General features: G+C 40.4%; 1 protein-coding gene across 3 annotated transcripts in view; it reads left to right on the plus strand.

The window, feature by feature from the left end:
* Positions 1-22,991, plus strand: part of TAB2 (TGF-beta activated kinase 1 (MAP3K7) binding protein 2) — an 81,682-nt gene extending 58,691 nt beyond the window's left edge. For 2 of the 3 annotated variants that reach the window (XM_075862572.1, XM_075862574.1), the window contains 5 exons: positions 1,033-2,473; positions 14,324-14,484; positions 18,517-18,610; positions 18,963-19,058; positions 20,728-22,991. In XM_075862572.1, coding sequence (XP_075718687.1) covers positions 1,033-2,473; positions 14,324-14,484; positions 18,517-18,610; positions 18,963-19,058; positions 20,728-20,873 — 1,938 coding nt within the window. In that variant the 3' untranslated portion in view covers positions 20,874-22,991. The remainder of the gene's footprint in view (positions 1-1,032; positions 2,474-14,323; positions 14,485-18,516; positions 18,611-18,962; positions 19,059-20,727) is intronic. The other variant, XM_075862573.1, reaches the window with a different exon arrangement.
* The last annotated feature ends 676 nt before the right edge of the window (positions 22,992-23,667 follow it).

Genomic DNA, 23,667 nt, shown 5'->3' on the forward strand with positions numbered 1-23,667 from the left:
AATGGAGAGGAGTGCATGACGCTGATTGGTCCGCGTCATACACTCCTCTGTACAACGCCCACTTGGTCGAAAGTAAAAACACGCCCACTTGGGCATTAAAAAACTCATTAGCATAAAGCTAAAAATCGGTAATAAAGTGGTTTAAAATAGATCCTTTTTCTAAATAAAAAGCACTGCTGTCACCTACATTATAGCACCGATCTCCTTATATAGGAGACAGGGCACTTATAATGTTGTGACAGAGCCTCTTTAAGTGGAGTTCAGAATTGGCTACAAATCAGTCTACCCCAATGCTGCTAGTTCCTACTGAGGTACACAGGTTTCAATTTCGGGAGGGTGCTGTTAGGGTTAACCCTAGTGAACCTATGGGTTTAAAGCTGTATATGCTGCTTTTGCCATGCTTACCTGGTCCCAATCTTTCTGGAGATTCATGGAGGTCTTTTATAGGGTCTGCTCCTTCAAGAGGGGGCTGTCATGCGCTGGCCTTCCCAACTAGCAAAAGCAGCATTTTCAACTTTTTCCCCAATGGGTCACTTTAATTCCAACAATTGTGCAATAGTAGAAGAATTGGTCTTCTGTTTCTGCTGACCAATTTATGTGCATGGTACAATAGCAGATATAAAAAACTGACCCTAGTGGGATAGCAGAAAAAGTGAATTATTTTGCTCCTAGCCTTTTTAGGAACAGCGGAAATATGTATTTAGGTGTAAGTGGATTAGCAGAAGTAGTGAGGCGCTGTTCATGCTTCTGTTCTTTCCCATCAGGTTTGCGTTGCTTTTTAATGACTAATTAAATTATATATATATATATATATATATATATATATATATATATATATATATATATATATTTATTTAGAACACAGATCATATATCCCTCCTAGACTATCTAAGAATGGAATCCATTATGCTAGTTTGTGCCAAGCTTAAAAATTACTAGGAGTATTGTTTTAAATTTTAGTTTTTTTGATTGTTTACTGTAAAGTTTCCTCAATTTCTTTTTTTTCTTTTTTTTTTTTTTTTTCTTTTCTAGCATAACAACAATCTGGATGCTTGCTGTGCAGTCCTTTCTCAAGAAAGTACAAAATATCTGTATGGTGAAGGCGACGTATCTCCTTCTGAAGATTCAGGCATTGCCGGCTTAAGAAATCACATGACATCACTTAACTTGGATTTGCAGTCTCAGTACCATGAGGGCAGGGATGGAAGCAGAATAAATGGAAACGGCAGGACTTTAAGTCACAGCATAAGTGATGGGCACCTTCAGGGAGGGCAATCCAACAATGAACTGTATCAACAAGAGCCACAGACTGCACCTGCCATGCCTTCTAGCTATAATGTCTTTGGGATGACAAATACAATTAATGCTTCAAACCATGGCCATCAATTTGGACTTCAGTTGGGCAGTAAAAGCTCGTCTGGTTTGCAGACACCCAGGTTCAATCCTATCATGGTTACCTTGGCTCCAAATATTCAGTCTAATCGAAATACCCCTACATCTTTGCACATACACGGTGGTCCACCACCTGTACTTAACAGCCCACATGGAAATTCTATATATATTAGGCCTTATATCACTTCTCAAGGAGGCACAACTAGACAAACGCCACAGCAATCAGGCTGGATGTCTCCAAATCTTACACAAGCGCAAGCTTATCAGCCCACACAGCAAAATCCTTGGACAACCCTTCCTTCTTCTTATACTCAATCACATACCTCAGCACAGCCAAATCAACAGGGTCACCAGACCTCTCATGTGTATATGCCTATTAGTTCACCCACCACTCCTCAAGCCCCACTTCTTCATTCATCGGGTGGTACCCTTCCTTCAGCCCAATACAACATTCAAAATATCTCAACTGGTCCCAGGAAAAACCAAATAGAAATTAAACTTGAACCACCCCAAAGAAGTAACTCCATTCTGCGTTCCACAAGTTCTCGAAGTTCCACTAACCCTTCTGCTTTGAACAACCAGTCAAGGAACCAGCCTACTGTTTACATTGCAGGTCCTCAAAATACAGATGAAAGCTTAGGCCGAAGCCAGCCCAAGGTCTACATTTCAGCTCCTGGTGGTGATGACCAGATTGTTAGAAATCAGCCAACACTTTTTATTTCCGCTAATTCTGGTGCAGCCAGTACAGCCAGAAACGTATCTGGGCAAGTAAGCATGGGTCCTGCTTTCATTCATCATCATCCACCCAAAAGCCGGTCTCTTGGAAACAACATCTCTGCCACATCTCCTCGTGTTGTAGTGACTCAGCCCAATACAAAATATACTTTTAAAATAACGGTGTCCCCAAACAAACCTCCTTCAGTTTCTCCTGGTGTTGTGTCCCCAACATTTGAGCCTACAAATCTCCTTCCGTTTGGAGAGTCAGAAGGTATTCTTATACCAGACCCTGTTTTGGCACATGATCGAATAAACGATGTAAGGAATCTAAGCGTGGGCTCAGATGATGCAGCTTATACACAAGGTAAATATGAATATATTTTTTCTAATTTTTGCAAATGCTTTTATGAATCAACATTTTGTTTTAAATTAAATTATAGTTGTTTTTGAGATTTTATTATTAACCAGCTCCTGTATGTTAATCCTGGGCTGAGTCAAATGCCCTAACAGTCTCCAGTCAACTACGCTATTCCATACCTTAAAAGAAAAAAAAAAAAAAGATACCTCCCCAATGGAGGCTACAAGAGCACTCCTTTAGCACTGATACGTTTATCTTGTACGATGGGAGCTTTACCGACGTACACCCTATATGTAGGGCCAAAACGTTAAGTGAACTAGGCTTTAGTCATTGCAATAACATATACCGGTACATATTGCTAACCAGGTTCTAAAGCCATACTAGGTATCAAGGAAGTCCTATACACTACCGGTCAAAAGTCTTAGAACACCTCAATTTTTCTGGTTATTATTTTACAATAACACTAGTTCTAGTACAGCAAATAACGTGAAATGGTTCAAAAGGAAGTTAAAAACACACAAAAATATGAATTTGTTTTTTAACCTCAAACACAAAAACTGGCTGAATTTTTGACTTTATCCAAAGGGCTTTTTTCAGGGAGGACCTCAAGGACCGCTCCAATTATGGTTTGAAATTGGGTGAAAACTATTCCTACAGGTGTCAACTTTTGGGGATTCCTTTTAAACCCTTTGATTCTATATAACCAGTGTTGGAACAGACTGTATTACAACATCCTGTAGGGCACTATTTGGGTAGTTTTGATCTTTAAGACAGGGCATATTGAGGTCGTAAGGGAAAGAAAAAGGCAATTCACAAAAGACAGACCACTATAACCGTTAGGGTATGTGCACACGCTAAATCAAAAACGTCTCAAAATACGGAGCGGTTTTCAAGGGAAAACCCCTTATTTTCAGACCTTTTTTTATTCAAAGTCGCGTTTTTTGTGGTGTTTTTACGGCCATTTTTGGAGCTGTTTTTCTATAGAGTGAATGAAAAACTGCTCCAAAAACGTCTCAAGAAGTGATAAGCACTTCTGTTCCAACGGGCCGTTTTTTAAAAATGTGGCAGTTTTTCAAAACTGCCACGTAAAAAATGGCCATGAAAAAGAACGCCATGTTTCCCCTTGAAATCAATGGGCAGATGTTTGGAGGGGTTCTGCTTCCGATTTTTCAATTGTTTACGACCCCGAAAACGGCCAAAAATAAGCCGTGTGAACATACCATAAGGGTATATTCACACGGTTTATTTTCATGCCTTGTTTTACGCTCCAAAATACACTTGAAACTGCACAGTTTCATATTGATTTCTATGAGAAATACACTGTGCTGTTTACATGAGGCTTATTTTTACGCCGCTGAATTAAAAAAACGCCTTGTAAAAAGAAGTAGCATGTCCTTTCTTGAGGCGGTTTTTGGAGCGGATTTTCCATTGACACTTCTTTTCAGCTTCAAAAACTTCTTTAAATCAGAGGCTGTTTTCTCTAAAATACAGAGTTTTTTTCAGACTTTTTTCATTTAGCGTGGGAACATACACTTGGATGTGTAGGTCTGTCCTACAGAGAAACTACCAAGAATGCCAAGGTTGCAGTAAGTACAGTTTCCTATACCATCAAAAGGCACTTGGAAACTGGTGGTAACTCACTGGAAGAGGTCTGGCAGACCAAAGGCACTTCAAAATCCGAAGACAAGTTTTTGAGAGTTAACAGTTTGCGTGATCGGTGCCTCACACCACAAAATCTTAAGCCCAGCTTAATGCAGCAGAAAATAAGCAATTCTATATTTCAACTGTGAAGTGAATACTTCAATCTGCAGGTTTGACAGGTTGAGTATCCGTAAGAAAGCCACTGCTAAGATCGAAAAAAAAAAAAGACCTGCCTGGGCCAAGTAGCGCCTCCATTGGACTACTGAAGAGTGGAAGAGGGTCTTATGGACTAATTAAAATTTGACATCTCTGGTACTTCACGCAGGGTTTTTGTAAGTGGCTGAGTACGTGAAAGGATGCTTCCTCAGTGTGTGACGCCAACTGTCAAACATGGAGGAGGAAGCGTGATGGCCTGAGGGTCTTTTGCTGTATACAGAGTTGGCAACGTGCACAGGGTTACTGGCACACTGGACAAAAATAGCCAGTACAGCATTATGATGCGCCATGCAATACCCTCTGTTGTACACCTCTTGGTCAGGGGTTCATATTACAGCAAGATAATGATCCAAAACATACTTCTAGGTTATGTCAGAACTACCTAAGACCAGAAGAAGCCGGTAGGCGTCAAAGAATGGAATGGCCTGCAAAGTCTCCATCCCAAACAAGCTCAATGGGGTTTAAGTCTGATCTGGTCAGAAGGATGAAAGCAACGCAACCTACAAGTGCAGCACATTTGTGGGAAATTCTGCAACAATGTTGGGAAGAAACTTCTGAACAATATCTGAATGCAATTGTAGAAAGAATGCCCCGATTGTGTAAAGCCGTTATATCCGCTAGCGGTGGCTACGTTGAGTCAAAAATCATCTAGATTTAATTTGTTAAAACAAAGTTAACCCATTGAAATAAACAAGTTAAGATGAATAAAAACAAAGTACATTTGAGACCTATACATATCAATAAAAATGGAAAAATGTAGGTTTTCTAAAGCTTTTGACCGGTAGTGTACCTAGTACAAAAAAATGTAGCTACTTACCGATTTCAGGTTGCCGAATACATAACTTGTTATACAAAAAAGCATGAAATTCATTTAATTTATCTTTTCCTGGTAATCAAGAAAAGTAAGAGCTTGTTATTGCAAATGTTGGCCAATCCCATCCATTAAAATCTGAAGATGTGAAGAGACTGAGGAAATTTGTGCAATAAAATGTCGCTTAAAGCACCCCCAGAGAAGATGTTTGTACCAAGAGATGAATGAGGCGTGACCCCAGTTGTTATTGCCAAGATTGCCCATCACTCTCCGCTTTTTGTCTCTGACGGTTTTAAAATCTTCCACACGAAGCCACATTTTTAAACTGTTGGAAAATGGGACAAATTAATTGACATTCAAGCATATGATTTTTTTTTTTTTGTATTTAGTGTGTTAAAATGATGTATGATCTCTCCATAAATGAATTGTGGCCAAAACATAGCCAAAAATATTATTTGTAAATCATCTTCAAAAACAATTGGCAAAAAAATTACAAATCTACAATTTACCCCTCATTGAATACATTGGAGTGCCTTTTTGTGAAAATTACCAAAAATAGAAAATATTTAACTTATAATATTCATGACCTAATTCGCATAAATTCAACAAAAAAACCCTGGTGTCAAAATGCTCGCCATACCCCTAGATGAATTCCTTGAAAGGTGTGTATTCCGAATCGAGTCACGTTTGTGGGTTTCCACTATTTTTTGGTCTCTCGGTGGCTTTGCAAATGCAACATGGTGTCTGCAAACCATTCCAGCATAATTTAAACTCCAAAAGCAAAATGGCGCTCCTTCCCTTCTGAGGCCTGCGGTGTGTCCAAACATTAGTATATGACCGCATATGGGACGTCGCTGCACTCTGGAGAGCTTGCTTTACAAATGTTGCATGCTTTTTTCTTTTATTCCTTGTGAAATGTTTACTTTTTATTGAAAATAAATATAGATCTTAATTTCGCGGCCCAATTCTAAGAAATGCCTGTTGGCTCAAAATGCTCACTACACCCCCTAGATTAATTCTTTTTGAGCGGTGTAGTTTCCCAAATTGAATCTTTTTGGGGGATGTTATGTTCACCACAAGACCTCTTCAAACCTAAAGGAGGTCCCAAAATTCGCAAGGTGTTCCTACTTTTCTGAGGCCTGTGTTTAAGTCCTATAGCATACTAGGGCCACATGTGGGACTTTTGAAAGAATCTGGGTAATAAATATTGAGGTGCTTTTTTCTGTAAACACTTGTGTTACAGAAAAACATTGCTTAAAGGGAATGTGTTGCCAGAAAAACATGTTTTTTTTTTAAAAATTAAACATTTAGTGTGTGGGTGATTAAACATTGTTCAAATTTTTTTTATTTTTTTTGCACGAGTCTGGAAATATTATAAATTATTTCTAATTTATAATACTACCCATTTTTGGCCACTAGATGGAGCTGTTCCCAAAATTGCAGCATTGCAACATTGGGTTAAAAGCCCTCGCTCTAGTGAGCTCTCAGCATCCCCCCCTCCTTTATGCTGGCTAGTGCCGGGATAAACGAGGGGTTTGAACGGTGTAACCTCCTACACTGTGTGTCGCCATTTTTTGAGCTAACCCACAGTGTAGTAGGTTAACATACAGTAGTAAACACACACAAACACGAACATACATTGAGATCTCTTACCTGCTCCTGCCGCCGCGGCTCCCTCCGGCCCGTCCGCTCTGTTTGCTGCCGCTGGTGCAAGTGCACAAATCCGGAAGCCGCGACCGGAAGTAGTAATATTACTGTCCGGCCGCGACTTCCGGTCCACAGGAAAATGGCGCCGGACGGCGCCAATTTCGAATAGGACTGTGTGGGAGCGGCGCATGCGCAGTTCCCACACAGACGCCGTACACTGCAGTCAATGGGACGGGAGCCGTTCGCAGTCCCTATGGGACTGTGGCTGCCGTATTCCATGTCTGTATGTGTCGTTAATCGACACATACGGAAATGGAACAAAAAATGGCAGCCCCCATAGGGAAGAAAAAGTGTAAAAATAAGAAAAAGTAAAACACAAACACACAAATGAATATAAACGTTTTTAATAAAGCACTAACATCTTTAACATATAAAAAAATAATTTGTGATGACACTGTTCCTTTAAATTACATTTGTGCAAAATTGAAAATTTTACCCACTTTGCTTTAAACACTATGAAATGCCTAAATGGTTGTCAAACTTTCTAAATTCCTCCTGTATACCTTTTGGTTTTTAAAATAAAGTAAGTTTGCTTGGTTTGGGTGATTTTTTTTTTATTTTTTTTTTTTGATTTTTTTTTATCCCCATAAAAAATATATATATATATATATATATATATATATATATATATATATAGTGAATAGTTGGAGCAGCACTGTGAAGCAAGCCTTGCGGCGGGTGCAGAGCCTTCCAGGGGAGTGGCCTCTCCCCAAGATACCAGGAACAAGCGTGGATGCCGCACTCAAAGTATCAAAAAGGGTTTATTCACCACCACATCTTAGTGCAACGTTTCACCCTCACATTGAGGGCTTTTTCAAGCACTAAGGTGTGTGCGTGCGTGCGTGCGTGCGTAAAAAAAAATAGGTTTTGGAATTATTTTTATTTGTAAATGTGAGAAATTTGCTGCTAAAGTTTCATATGACTTCTAACGCCCTAGAAAAATAAAAGGAAGTTCAAATAATGATGCCAACATAAAGTAGATATATGGTAAATATTGAAGCTCTTTGTTTCTTCCCAGGTCAGTTGCATCAATACATTATGGTTTGTGTAACCTGTCTGACCAACCAAATAGACCATGCTGTCATGTGTTGATCAGGTCGTCAGTCTTTGTGTCGCTGACTTCCTGTGAACTGCAGGATTAGATCATCGCCAATCAAATCTCTACTGGCAGCCACCTCCCCTCCACCCTCATTGTTTCTCTATTTGTTCCCCCATGCATAGAGTGCTGCTGAAGAGATTTCGTCCCTACCTAAGAGAGCAGGTGTACCGTGAAATAATAGTTGTCTATACAATGATTATTTGCAGAGTTATAAAAATCCCCTCACTCCCACTAATGGTCTATACTATCTGTGTGTGCAAAATCAGTGAATTTCTGTGATGCAGCGTCACACTGCTCTTCCCTGTCTTCTGCTTGTAAGAGCTGACATGGAAAAACGTATCACTAGCCGAAGAGAGAAGCTGAAGCTGCATCACATAGGATACACTGAGACTGCAGTGTAAGTAAAGAAGTTCTATGTCTCTGATCTTTCACTTGCTGCTCTTAGGACTCCGAACAAGTGCATTGTGATGAGACTATGCCCCCTCTGCAAAGCCAGAAGCATATTGGGAAACGTAGACTGCATAAGTGGAACCATATCCGAGGGGAATAAGGATCTAAAATGGCAGACAACCTATAAATGGCCCCTCAACTAAAACTGGTATACACCACAAATATGCAGGAGCCTCTACATTTTTATTTTATGTGTACCTCCACATTCAATTAAAAAAAAAAACTATAATTGCACTATAATTGTTTTCTAAATCACTTGTATTACCTGTTAATTTCTGCTTCTAGCAGCAGCACGGACTGTTAAGTCCATGCTGCTGACTGCTCATAACTCTTCAGTCGGAGACAGAGGGTCCTGCTTTTCTCCATTGCTCCCGTATGCAGAACGGCCGGGCATAATCTGTAATACAGGTGATTTAGAAAAAAAAGATCATAGTTCACACTCTATACCTTTTTTTTTTTTTTTTTTTCCCCCTCTCCTGAAAGTGGAGGTACGATTTAATAGCCTATACTGCCCTATGGACACTTTGTCCCGACGTGCACGATACACATAGGGCAGAAATCTAATCTGAACAGGCCCTAAGCTATCGTATGTGTGTACATGAGGAATAACCGTACGTCTGTCCGTTAAATCGCTTGTTTTCTGCCTTTTTTTTTATTTTTTTCTAGCAGGGTCTTTCTCTGCCTCCTTCTTAGGTCATGATCACATACAGTCTTGATGCAGTTTTTGGTTCAATTTTATTTTTTTGCGCCAAAGCCAGAAGAGGATCCAAACGGAATAAAAGGTAAAAAGAAAATGCCCCTATTCTTTTGTGTCCTCTTCTGTGTTTGGCTTAAACTGCCACAGACTGCGTCAAAACTGTGTGAGAACCTGGCCTTACTCTTCTTTCCTCCTAGCCACTCTTCTCTCCTTAGACTTTCACCCCTTAAGGACGTGGACAAGTTGGCACGTTCAGGACGCAGCCCCATTTTTCAAATCTAGCGTTTCACTTTCTGTGGTAATAACTTTGGAATGCTTTTATCTATCCAAGTGATTCTGAGATTTTCTGTGACACCTTGGACTTTAAGTTAGAGGTAAAATTTGGTCGATACATTCAGTATTTATTTGCGTACTTTAGATTGCCATCGTTTTTTGAACATCCTTTTATTTTTCTAGGACGTTACAAGGCTTAGAACTTTAGCAGCAATTTCTCACATTTTCAAGAAAATTTCAAAAGGCTATTTTTACAATGACCAGTAAGGTACTGAAGTGGCTTTGAGAGGCCTATACAATAATAACCCCCGATAAGTCACCCCATTTTAAAAACTTCACCTCTCAAAGTATTCAAAACCGCTTTTAGAAAGTTTCTTAACCCTTTAGGTGTTTCACAAGAATTAAAGCAAAGTAGGGCTGAAATTTACAAAGTTCATTTTTTTATTTTTTTTTGCAGAAATTCATTTTTATTTTATTTTTTTTCTTCCTTCCTGTAACACAGAAGGTTTTACCAGAGAAACTCAACTCCATATTTATTGCCCAGATTCTGCAGTTTTTAGAAATATCCCACATGTGGCCCTAGTGTGGTGATGTACTGAAGCACAGGCCTCAGAAGCAAAGGAGTACCTAGTGGATTTTCGGGACTCTTTATTAGATTATATTTTAGTCACCATGTCCGGTTTGAAGCGGTCTTGTGATACCAAAACAAACATCCCATAAAATACCCCATTTTGGAAACCATACCCCTTGAGGAATTAATCTAGGGGTGTAGTGTGTATTTTGACCCCACAGGTGTGTCAAAGATTTTATTAGCATTTGGGTGTGAAAATGCAAAATTTAATTTATTTTTTTTTCCAATAAGATGACGGTTTAGCTAAAAAAAAAAAAATCCATTCACACCAGGAATAAAATAAAAAAATCCCCCCAACATTTGTAATGCATCTTCTCCAGAGTATGGAAATACCCCATATGTGTTCCTAAATTGCTGCTTGGGCACACGACGGAGCTCAGAAGGGAAGGCGCACCATTTGGCTTTTGAGCACAGATTTTGATGGAATATTTTGTCAAGCGCCATGTTGTGTTTGCAGAGCCACTGAGGTACCAGTACAGTGGAAACCCCCAAGAAGTGACCCCATTTTGTAAACTACTCCCCTTGAGGAATTTATCTAGGGGTGTAGTGAGCATTTTTGACCGCTCAGGAGTTTTCCAGAATTTGATGCAAAGAGTGAAAGTACAAATTTTTCACAATTATGCCATTTCAGTGGGCAAAATGTTGTGGCCAGCTTGTATTATTGGAGATACTCCCACCATAAATTGTTACGCAGGTTCTCCCGAGTACAGCAATACCCCACATGTGGCCATTATCTGCTGCCTGGGCACATGGCAGGGCTTAGAAGGGAATGAGCAACAGTTAGCTTTTGGAGCTTAGATTTTGCTGGAACGATTTTTAGTATAAAAATTTGTATAAAATTTATACTGAAAAGTTTATATAACTTTGTATAAATTTGCATCAAATTTGGATAAAGTTGGAAATCTGGATAAAAGTTTGGATGAAAGTCACTGATCAGCCACAGGAATACAGGACTAAAATATGTGCAGCTGTGTTCAGCTGGTCTTTCTGGGTATGGCCTAGGCCCACCCCAGGGTTAAGAAGAAATTTTATTACAAAGTTTGGATACAATTTTGGGGAGAAAGTCCTGGATTAAAAATTAGTCATGGCAACGTGTGCAGGATTGATATATGTACAGCTGTGTTCAGCTAGTCTTGCCGGGTACGGCTTGAGTACACTGCAGTGCTAAGAAGGGAAAGCGTGGCATGCAGCATAATATTACTGTGGCTGTGCGAAGTACATCAGGGTAAATCTAAAAGGCGGTTCAACAACAAGATCAGAATTTCAGAGACTTATGGTATATTTTAAAACACTCCTTCATGCACAGTCCTGGCGTCTCGGGGGACACGTCTTGCACTGATAGATGGTATATTTTCTTATGCCGTTTTTAAAGCATACCATGCGTGTGGCCTCGCTTCCAGAAGTACTGGGTCCCTCCCCTTCCTGATCTCCAAATATAAGAGACTTTATTACCACCTCTTGAAATTCCTGGAAAGTTCCCCGCTAGCCTGAAGATCTGAATAGCAAGTAAGCATTATACATTGCGGTTTGCATGATGTGCAAGGCCAGCTTCTTGTACCACACCCTTGATTTCCGCATGGCATTGTATGGCTGCAGCACTTGATCTGAGAGATCAACTCCTCCCATGTATTTATTGTAGTGAAGAATACAATTAGGTTTGAGGGTCTCTGTACTGGTACCTCGCACAGGGACGGGGGTGCTGCCATGGCCATGTTTTGCTGTCAATATATGGACATCCCTCTTGTCCTTATACTTGACACACAATAGATTGTCGCTGCATTGTGCCCTACTCTCACCTCTTCTGAGTTTTTGCCCGAGCAGCGACTTGGGCTTCTCTGGTTCTTGCGTACTGGGCCGCATGCCACTTTGCTTCTGGAAGCGAGAATCTTTAAAAGTAGTACGCTGGTATAGTAATTATCCAGGTAGAGGTGGTAGCCCTTGTCCAACAGTGGATGCACCAGATCCCACACTATCTTTCCGTTAACTCCCAGTAAGGGGGGGCATTCTGGGGGGTGAATAGTGGTGTCCTTCCCTTCATATATTTTAAATTTGTAGGTGTACCCAGATGTACTTTCGCACAGTTTGTACATCTTCGCGCCATACCTTGCCCTCTTATTCGGCAGGTACAGGAGGAATCTAAGCCTCCCTTTAAAATTAACTAGGGACAGCAATGCATTTCTTGGGGGTGTATACCTGGACAAATTTGGCACTGAAATGGTCTAATACGGGTCTAATTCTAAATAGGCGGTCAAAGCTGGGGTCACCTTGGTGTGGGCACTTTGCATTATCGCAGAATGATCTCAAAACGAGTCCTGGCCATCGCTGTGTGGTACAGTATATCTGTTCTCCAGTATGTTCTTATGGATGGCTTTTTCAGAAGTCCCATACTGAGCACAAGACCCCAGAACTTCCTCATTTCCGTGGTGTCTACAGGGGTCCACCTGCTGGGCTTGGCGTAACTAGATGAGGCATTCTGGGCTATAAACTGTTGGGCTTATGGGTTAGTTTGGGTCACCATTAGGTCAATACATTCGTCAGTGAAATAAACTTTAAAAAAGTCTATTTCCTGTAACCCTGCTGTTTCAAATTGAATCCCTGGGATGCCCGTAAAAACTCAGGGACCTGGGGCTCGTAGTTCTCGGGGATTGGGGTCACTACTCTCAGCGGCTAGTGTAGCAGACGACCAGGGGTGACTACTTGGCGGTTCCTCATCCTCACTTGATGAGGAAGAGGAGAGATAGAAGAGGGCTTCTGGGTCGCTCCTGGACTCGCTGTCCAAAGCAATAATGGAATATGCCTCCTCAGCCGTAAATACTCTACGGGCCATTATGCGCTTTATCAGATGGGTATGTTGTAAAAAAATAAAATAAAATATAGAAGTTTAGTTAGGTTTTTGCACATTTTTTTATTTTTTTTTGTTTTTAATCTAAAAAAAAACAAAGTGCTCAGAAAAATCCTAGAGCAAGCTTGTATTAGGCACAGTTATGGTGATGTCACTGATCCGCCAGGGGAAGCAAGGAGGCGAGTTTGCGTCACAGGCAAAACCTACCGAACTAAACCTCGTTTTTTTTTTTTAGTTTTTCTTTTATAACAAATGGAAAAAAGTGCTAGAGCAAGACTTGTATTAGGCGATCAGTGACAACGAAGTTGCTGATCAGAACACCGGACCGCAATACTCATCACAGGGGTTTACTAGTAAAGTAAAAGGAAAAAAAGCCCTATAGCAAGGGTTTTGAACGGTGATCAGCAATTTATGCAGTTACTGATTTAACAACGGCAACAAAAATCACAGCAAAGTGAAAGTAATTACTAGGATGGTGATCAGGGGGTAAAGGGTGGAGGATGGGGGTAGTGGTAGATATAGTACTGTATATATGCAACAGCTCTTGACACAACCGCTCTGCTCCCTCTCAACCACTGCAATGAGGCATACAGGGTGGGATTATAATGAAAATGAGCTCCAGTGTAATATGATCTGGTCTGTCACGACAGACAGACCAATCATAGCAATCACCGACGAGGGACCAGTCTGATTGGTCCCTCGGTGAGGTATAGTGATTGGTTGCTGTCCATGACAACAGCCAATCCTTTGTCTCCACTCCCCCCGAGGCCCGATCGCTGCCTCCAACATGGCGACGGTCAGTCAGTAATAACTGACCTGTCGCGATGATCGCCACTGAGGGGCCGCTGCGATGGGTCACTCAGCATTGAGCAGTGATGGTGTGCTGTCCAGGACAGCAGCTATTACTGCTCTAAACCGGTGTCTGGAGACACAGGTGCCTATTAACACAAACTGACGGACTATTACGTCATGTGGTTAACAGGACAACGCCTGTGATGGAATATTACGTCACATAGCGGGAAGGGGTTAATGGGAAGCTGTAACCTGATTGCTCAGTGAGATGATATTCCGTCTCCTCCTTGAGGAGATGGAAAAAGCAGTAAGTTCAGAGCGAGTGAACAGTTGGAAGAGGCGAGGAAAGGAGCACAATAACTGGAGAAGTTTCTTACATTAACTTGTACTATTTATGCAAAGTTTGTTGAGAAGTTAATGACCCTTTAAGCATTCTGAAGGAGCCATTCTGAAAGCCCGCTTGGCTAGTAAAAAGCGCTTGCTTGCCTGCGTTCGTATACTGTTCACCAACAGTCTCCCTTTTAGCAGGGCGTCTTATCGTACTATGTTGGATTGTTAAAAAAATCATACCATTCCATTTAATGATGTTTTCAATTGGTAGAAATATGCGTGGTATTGATTGTCAAAAAGAGAATGTATTCTTTTGAAGTTAAGAGTAAGTGCTTTTAAGTCCTTATAAACCACCTGTATTTTTCAGCTTTGCTGATACATCAGAAGGCAAGAATGGAGCGGCTTCATCGAGAACTAGAAGTACAAAAGAAAAAGCTGGACAAACTTAAAACGGAGGTCAATGAAATGGAAAATAATCTCACCCAAAGGCGCTTAAATAGGTCAAATTCAGTTTCACAAATTCCATCAGTAAGTTTACACTGTACCATAGCTTGTTTTGATTTTTTTGGGACTCTTGAATGTTTTGAAATCTCATAATAGATGTGCCACTCTTGTGCAGATGTGTTGCATCTAATGTCAATGTGATATAATTGACTGACTAATGTTGCAAAGTGGTCCTACTGTATCAACATTTGCTAATGAGATTCATGCTATATAGGAAAAGATGTATAAAAAAAACTAGTTTAAAGGGTCGTCCCGACTGATTGACACAGGTCTACCTGCTATAAACCCTGTATATGTGCAAACACAGAATGCCCTTGCATAACGCCCTTATACGTTGTATGAAAAGGGGTTGTCCAGTTGGTACACAGAGCTTCGGTAGCAAATGTGACACAACTTGCATGCTACTATTTTTCACCCCATTAAAGGTAAGTTCGCAAGCAGATTTGTTACATAAGTTGATAACAAAACTTCAGTCCATCAAGTTCAACTGTTCTTAATCGATTTTGTATGTCCTTCTTTGCGAGATTAGTTGTAACCCTCAATACCATTCTCCTTTAAAAAAAATAGCTTCTAGTCTTTTTCTTTTAAATGCTGACGTATCATAACGTGATGTGTAGGGGGGCCTTATACTTCACCTAAAAGGTTATTTTCCAAAAAAACCTGGAAAAGGTACAAACCATATAGTTTCGTTTTATTTATATATATATATATATATAATTTTTTTTTTTTTTTTTTTTTGTTCTACTCCTGTTTTTACCGTCCGAATACTGACCAAAAATACCTGCCGTTCCTTCCTCTTAGGGTAGGGCATTTCATCGTTTGATTAATCTGTGAAGAACACTTTACTATATTGATGTTTGCGTTGCCTTTCCTCCACATGCAATGAATGTCCCCTGGGCCTTTGTAAAGTTCTTGGGAAGAATCACTCATGTGCTAGTTCTTTGTATTAAACACACATTTTTAAACCGGTTAATAAGATCACCTCTAAAGCTTGGTTCACATCTGCGTCAGGGCTCCGTTCAGGCGTTCCGTCTGAGCTTTGTCAGGGGAACCCATGACGAAACGCCTGAATGGAGCACTGACTCATATGTGAATGAAGCCTAAGGCGTCTTTTATTCCAAGCTGAAGAAGTCTGCATTTTCTAGCCATTTAATAATCTATTTGCCCTCCTTGGAACCCTCTCCAGCTCTCCTATGCTTTTCACAATGTGTAGCCCAAAACTGAATACCATATTCAAGATATGGCCTTACAAGGGATTTATAGTGGGGTAATATTACATTTGAATCACAGGTTTTTATTTAATTTTATATACCCTAAAATCTTATTTGCGTTTGCAGCCGCTGCTGGACATTAAGTGCTGCTGCTTAGCTTACTTGTGATCAGAATATCCAGGTCTTTCTCTTGTTCTGTTATCCCCAGTTTTATTCCATTTAATGTATATGAATTAATACTTTTATTGCGCCCTAGGTGCAATACTTTTACATTTATCGACATTAAAATTCATCTGCCATGTTTTTGCCCATGCTCAACTCCTACAAAGTTTTGTATCGTCAGCAAAAACTGATACCTTACTATTATGGTGTGTTCACACGGCAACGCCAAATACGTCTGAAATTCAGGAGCTGTTTTAGCCTGAAAACCGCTCCGTAATTTCAGACGTTGTGACATGCACCACTTTGAGGCGGGCGTCTTTTTACGCACAGTCTTCTGACAGCGGCACGTAAAAATACCTCGTCTGCACAGAACACTGTAAGACACATTTGAATTCAATGGGCAGATGTTCGCAGACTGTTTTGAGCCGTTTTTTAAAGCGTAATTCCAGGCGTAAAACTCCTGAATTACGTCCGTAAATAGGGTGTGTGAATATACCCTTAGGTCACTGCTGATTTTAGCCCATCTTGAATATTTTTACCATTTACAACTACTTTTGTTTTCTGTCTCTTTACCAATTCTTTACCCATGTGCATATACCGTAGCTGCAGTACAAGGCTGTCGTCTGGTACAGTATTAAATTCTTTTGCAAAATCCACATACATCACATTAGTTGCATGACCAACATCCAGATTTACACTTTCCTCCTCATAGAAACCGAGCATTTTGGTTAGACATGACCTGTTTTTCGTGAATCCATGTTGGTTATCGGTTATTAGATTATTCACAGTTTTATACCTCTTGCAGTTAAACTCTTATAATTCCTTAAAATATTTTACATACCACAGATGTCAAACTTAGGCCTCAGGCACACGACCGTAAAAACTCCCGTTATTACGGGTCGTAATCACGACCCGTAATAACGGGCTCATAGACTTCTATTGGCGACGGGTGCCTTCCCGTTTTCTCACGGGAAGGTGCCCGTGCCGTTGAAAAAGATAGAACATGTCCTATTTCAGGCCGTAATAACGGCACGGACAGTCCATAGAAGTCTATGGAGCTCTCGTAATGACGGGTGGCTACATGTATGCACCCGTCATTACGGCAGCGTTGCTAAGCGACATCAGTAAATAGTCACTGTCCAGGGAGCTGAAAGAGTTAACTGATCGGCAGTAACTCTTTCAGCACCCTGGACAGTGACTACCGATCAGTATAAACCTGTAAAAAATAAAAGACGTTCATACTTACCGACAACTTCCTGCTTCCTCCAGTCCGGTCTCCCGCCCGTTGCCTTGGTGACGCGTCCCTCTCGACATCCGGCCCGACGTCCTGGATGACGTTTCAGGCCATGTGACCGCTGCAGCCAATCACAGGTCAATCACAGGCTGCAGCGGTCACATGGACTGCCGCGTCATCCAGGGATGTCGGGCTGGATGTGAAGAGAGGGACGCGTCACCAAGACAACGGCCGGGTAAGTATGAATTTCTTTAACTTTTATTACAGAAAAGGCTGTCCCTTCTCTCTATCCTGCACTGATAGAGAGAAGGGGCTGCCGATTACTGCAGTGCTATTTTGCCGCCAAAAACGTGCTCGTAAATACGGGTGGAATACGTGTGACACCGGACCCATATTTACGGGCACGGGTTCGTAAATACTGGTGCAAAACGGGTGGAATACGTGTGACACCGGACCCGTATTTACGCCAGAATTTACGGGTGGGAAAAAATACGGTCGTGTGCATGAGGCCTTACTGGATAATAGTTACTCCGTTCCACCTTCTTATGCCCCCTGTGCCCCCGATTTCGTCCATAATTACGGACCCATTCATTTTTATGGTTGGGAAGGTATCTGTGCCGTAGAATGGCTCTGCAAAAGATAGGACATGTCCTATTTTTTGCTTTTTAAGGACCGTGCTCCCATATAAATATGGGAGCTCGGCCCACAAATTCGGGTGGCTGTCGCTGGCCGTTCGTATAATCACGGACAGTGATTACGGGCAGGGTCGTGTGCAGGGGGCCTTACTTTACTTAAAAATTTGGTACGTCCGCTGTCCTATACAACATCGCTGGAATTTCTGCAGCTGTCCTATTCATCTTTGGCTGTGTTCACATCAGCATTATGTTCCATTCATGGGTTCAGTTGCAGCTTCTTATCGGAGGAACCCATGAACGGAAAGCCAAACTGAAACCAAAGCTTCCACTTGCATTACCATTGATTTCAATGGTAATGCTTCCGTTCCAAATGGTTTCCGTTTGTCTCTGTTCCGTAAGGCTCCCATTTTTTTAGCGCTAAGAAAACTGAAACCTTACGGAACAGAAACAAACGTAAGCCATTTGCAACGGAAGGATTACCATTGAAATCAATGGTACTGCGAGCTGAATTTTTGGGTACCGTTTGGCTTTTCGTTCATGGGTTCCTCGTTCTGAAAGGTCTAACTGAACTCATGAACGGAAGGGTGACGCTGATGTGAACACAGCCATAAATGTTTGGAATATCTGCAACAAATCTGCCATGTATGAATATACCCAAAATATGTTTCTATGAACTGTGGTTATCACAATTGTTCTCACAGCTGCTGTGCTACAAAAAGTTCTGTGCACTCTTCATTATTGGATTTTAATGATGTTGCTCTTTTTAGTAACCTGCCAAGCTCTTATATATTGACCCTTTTTTTCCCCCATTAAGCTGGAAGAAATGCAGCAATTACGGAGTTGTAACAGGCAGTTGCAAATTGATATAGACTGTCTCACAAAAGAAATAGATCTTTTTCAGGCAAGAGGTGAGTTCATGGTATAGTCACAATTTTTGAGGTGTAACCTTTCCTTTTTTTTTTTTTTTTTTACACTTTTACCTCTGTACCTAGTCATGTGTGGCATTCTCTCTGAGGAATTTATACTGCATCATAATGAATATTCGTATGTCATACTTTACTGTTTTGTGTACAATTCTTAAAATAGCTGATTTTATAGAGATGAAATGTTTAGTCATTTAGCAAGTGTACCACTTTCATTGCTAGCTTTTAAAAGATCTTGTTTGTTATTTTTATTAAAATGATGTAACATTACATTTTTTGCCAAGATACCAACAATTTAATGGTTGGAAAATTGATTTGCTTGTTTTATTTTGTTTAGGGCCGCATTTTGATCCTAGTGCCATTCATAATTTCTATGATAACATTGGATTTTTAGGCCCTGTCCCACCAAAGCCAAAAGGTACACAGTCTGTTGGTAAGTTCATGCAAAGCTTTCGTAAAATCGCAGTGCTGTATGCTAAACTGACTTTTATATTACTTCAATTTAAAAGCGTAAAAAAATGTTTTAACTAATCGTTAAAAAAAAATAAAATACAACGTTTGCTGCTTTACTCTTTAATCAGTTTGTTCCGTTTTGGGTTGTGTGGTTTTTTTTTTTTGTTTTTTTTTTTTCCCTCTCCTAAGGCCTCATGCACACGACCGTAAAAACTCCCGTTATTACGGGTCGTAATTACGACCCGTAATAACGGGCTCATAGACTTCTATTGGCGACGGGTGCCTTCCCGTTTTCTCACGGGAAGGTGCCCGTGCCGTTGAGAAAGATAGAACATGTCCTATTTCAGGCCGTAATAACGGCACGGACAGTCCATAGAAGTCTATGGAGCTCTCGTAATGACGGGTGGCTACATGTGTGCACCCGTCATTACGGCAGCGTTGCTAAGCGACGTCAGTAAATAGTCACTGTCCAGGGAGCTGAAAGAGTTAACTGATCGGCAGTAACTCTTTCAGCACCCTGGACAGTGACTACCGATCAGTATAAACCTGTAAAAAATAACAATAAAAGACTTTCATACTTACCGACAACTTCCTGCTTCCTCCAGTCCGGCCTCCCGCCCGTTGCCTTGGTGACGCGTCCCTCCCGACGTCCTGGATGACGTTTCAGGCCATGTGACCGCTGCAGCCAATCACAGGTCAATCACAGGCTGCAGCGGTCACATGGACTGCCGCGTCATCCAGGGATGTCGGGCTGGATGTGAAGAGAGGGACGCGTCACCAAGACAACGGCCGGGTAAGTATGAATTTCTTTAACTTTTATTACAGAAAAGGCTGTCCCTTCTCTCTATCCTGCACTGATAGAGAGAAGGGGCTGCCGATTAGTGCAGTGCTATTTTGCCGCCAAAAACGTGCCCTTAAATACGGGTGGAATACGGGTGACACCGGACCCATATGCACGGGTTCGTAAATACTGGTGCAAAACGGGTAGAATACGTGTGACACCGGACCGGTATTTACGCCAGTATTTACGGGTGGGAAAAAATACGGTCGTGTGCATGAGGCCTAAGGGTATGTTCACACGGCCAAATTTCAGACGTATACGAGGCGTATTATGCCTCGTTTTACGTCTGAAAATAGGGCTACAATACGTCGGCAAACATCTGCCCTTTCATTTGAATGGGTTTGCCGACGTACTGTGCAGACGACCTGTTATTTACGCGTCGTCGTTTGACAGCTGTCAAACGACGACTCGTAAAAATACAGCCTCGTCAAAAGAAGTGCAGGACACTTCTTTCAGACGTTTTTGGAGCGGTTTTCTCATAGACTCCAATGAAAACAGCTCCAAAAACGAGTTGGTAAAAATGCGAGTTGGTAAAAAACGTCTGAAAAGCAGGGTCTGTTTTCCCTTGAAAACAGCTCTGGATTTTCAGACGTTTTGGTTGACTACGTGTGAACATACCCTAAGTCTGTAGAACTAGTCTCCTGATCAGTTCTCATGTTGAGAACTATTAGTAAAACTGAAAGGGTAAATTGTGCCAAAAAAGGAAAACAAAATTTGGACTAAATTTGAGCTATCAATGTTTCTATTGTTTGTGCTTGTCAGATTGTCAGATTTATTTTATTGTATTCATGTTTGTGTTCCCATTTAGATCAAAGGTCCACTGTCAAAACACCAAAGAATGTTCCTGACACCGAGGAAGATGAGGGAGCTCAGTGGAATTGCACTGCATGTACTTTTCTGAACCACCCTGCTTTAAACCGATGTGAACAGTGCGATATGCCCAGGAATTACTGAGCCAGTAGGTCAATTTGTCGATGGAAACAAATAGAAAAACATCAAACACAACATTTTTAAATGATCGGAGAAAGTATGGCCTTGTGGTTGTTTACTAATAGTAAACATGAGCCCACAGAATAATACCTCAGTGTTGTATTGAGCGCAGTTGGGTTTTCGCCCTTTTCTTAAATTCTCTAATCAGTGTAAGACTGATGCGCCTGGTTCCCAGCTGACCGCCTGTACCATGTACAGTATTAATAGCCCTACAAGAAGATTTCTCACTGCGCCCAGTGATTTGGCTCCTTATTACTTTTTTCAGTAAAAGTTACTGGATCATTTTTGGATATTTAGAGGAGAAGCGAAGCAAGAAATTTTATTGGCTTTTAAATTCTCCATTTGCAAAAAACGGCAACCCCAAAAACAAACACTAATGACACACAGGATTTGCAACTTGCTGCAAGCTGTTGCTGTGACATGAGCAGAGGAAGGACTGTGCAGTTCATGTGTTTTAAGTGCCTCTCGGGAACCTCCCATGACTTGTGAAACCAGCATCAGTACAATCAAATGCAACAAAGATGAAAAACTGCATGCGTTGTCTCTGTACGATACAGTGAAATTACCTAAAGCTTTTTTCCAGCTGTACATAGCTCTGAAGCCTGCTCCAAGTGACTTTGTTTTTTTTTTTTTCCTTCTCACCTTTTATTAATTTCATGTTCTTCTGTATGTATAGAGTAATAGATTTTTTTTTTTGATTTTTTTTTTTTTTTTGTATTTTCCCTCTTTCAAATTTTTTATTTTTTTTGGCACAGTCAATGTCCTTTTAGAATCTTTATCAAAAATGTGGTGCCTTTTTAACTGGGTGGTGGGAGGGAGTAAAGCATTGTGCATAGTTTGATATTGTTGGTCATCTCTCCGCCACAGAACTTATTTCTCTTGTATATCCTGATGTCCTGTGAAAAACGTGAAAAGGCACAATGTTCTACCATCTTTTTCTGTACACATTGGACTTTTACAGTGGGTGACTTTCATATTGACATTTCCTAAAATTTTACCTTTTTTGCATGTTTTATTCCAGAATGTGCCAGTATCTCATGCCTGTTATAAGTCTTAGAACAAGTGGTATATTTATGTCGAAAAGCCCAATTTCCTCACCAGTGTATGGTAGGCAGTCCTGGTAATACCAAGATCTTCAAATACAGGTTTTAACTTGCCCATGCTGCATGTGTTCAGTAATACTTCTAAGTACTGTATTGTCTATGTAACTAGTATTGTTAAGGATGACAGAAGATTTGTTAATGCTCAGAAGTTGCATATGAAGCACTGTTTGTTTTTTTGTATGCACATGGGTCCATGTTCTTTATTACAATGGCTTCAAATCTGTGATTTTCCTGTTTGAGACGGTTGTATCTTAAAACAGATGCTCCTATATCAACATAGATCTTGGTAATTCTCATTCCTTCATTCCCAAGAAAAATATTGAGCTGTGGATCTTGGTCATTTTGATAATCACTGGCTTGAAGCAATGATCTGTTATAGATTGTAATGCTTAAGGAAGAAGTACCACGCGTTTCATAAGCAAATCACTCAAGGAAATTAACCGATACACTGCTTGGCATCTCAAAGAAATGTGCGTTATTGCTGCTTTTATTTAACAAGTATTCAGAAATAAAATTAGCCATGGTCAGTGGCTCACCTTTTTCAGGCTTTGATATTTAAGTAGCCATTGGTTTAGTAAAGTCATCCACTGTAAATAACTGAACATCATACATTGTTGTTTAAGGTTTTTGTACCAGAAACTAAAATGTGATGGGCCTTCTTTCTTAAGGCTATTCATTGTGTTGCAGAATACATTTCTAGGTAACCGAAGTGTTGCAAAGGCTTGTTATGTTTTGGGCCTTCCAGCACTGTAATTGGGCTAAACCGCAGAACCAAAGCACTTACAAGCAATGCTTTTTGTTAAAAAGACCATTTTTCAGCTTCATCTACAGTTTTCTGTGAAGATTGACAAATTTTTACTTTTAATAATAAAACCTAATTTGGAAATCTTGAGCTGATGGTTTTGTGATTTTAGCTGGGTAAACAGTCTTTGTAACAGATAAGTTATTTATAAAAATAAAAAAATATATTCTAAAATAATTTTGTGGATTTGTTCATTTAGCATATAAGATGGCATGAATGAAATTTCAGACAGATGCTGACTGCTTAACCCCTTAATGACCGGGCCATTTTGCACGTTAATGACCAAGGATTATTTTTTGTTTTTTCACGGTCGCATTCCAAGAGTCGTAACTCTTTTTTTATTCCATCGACATAGCCGTATAAGGGCTTGTTTTTTGCGGGACGAGTTGTATTTTGTAATTGTACCATTTTTAGATGCTTATAACATATTGATTAACTTTTATTAACTTTATTTTAGGAGAGAATTGAAAATAAGCAGCTATTCCAGCATTGATTTTCACGTTATAAGTTTACGCCGTTTACTATGCAGCGTAAATAACATGTTAACTTTATTCTGTGGGTCGGCACGATTACAGGGATACCAAATATGTAAAGGTTTTATATGTTTTTTCTACGTTTGCACAATAAAAACCCTTTTAGAAAAAAATTACTTGTTTTTGCATCGCCGAGTTCCAAGAGCCGTAACGTTTTTATTTTTCCGTCGATGTGGCCGTATGTGGGCTTGATTTTTGCGGGACAATGTGTAGTTTTTATTAGTACTTTTGTGGTACATAGGACTTATAGATTAACTTTTATTTTATTTTTTATGGGGGGAATGGGAGAAAAGAGAGAATTTTGACGTTGTTTTTTGCGT

Source organism: Rhinoderma darwinii, chromosome 4 (assembly GCF_050947455.1).
Source record: "Rhinoderma darwinii isolate aRhiDar2 chromosome 4, aRhiDar2.hap1, whole genome shotgun sequence".
NCBI classification, from domain to species: Eukaryota; Metazoa; Chordata; class Amphibia; order Anura; family Rhinodermatidae; genus Rhinoderma; species Rhinoderma darwinii.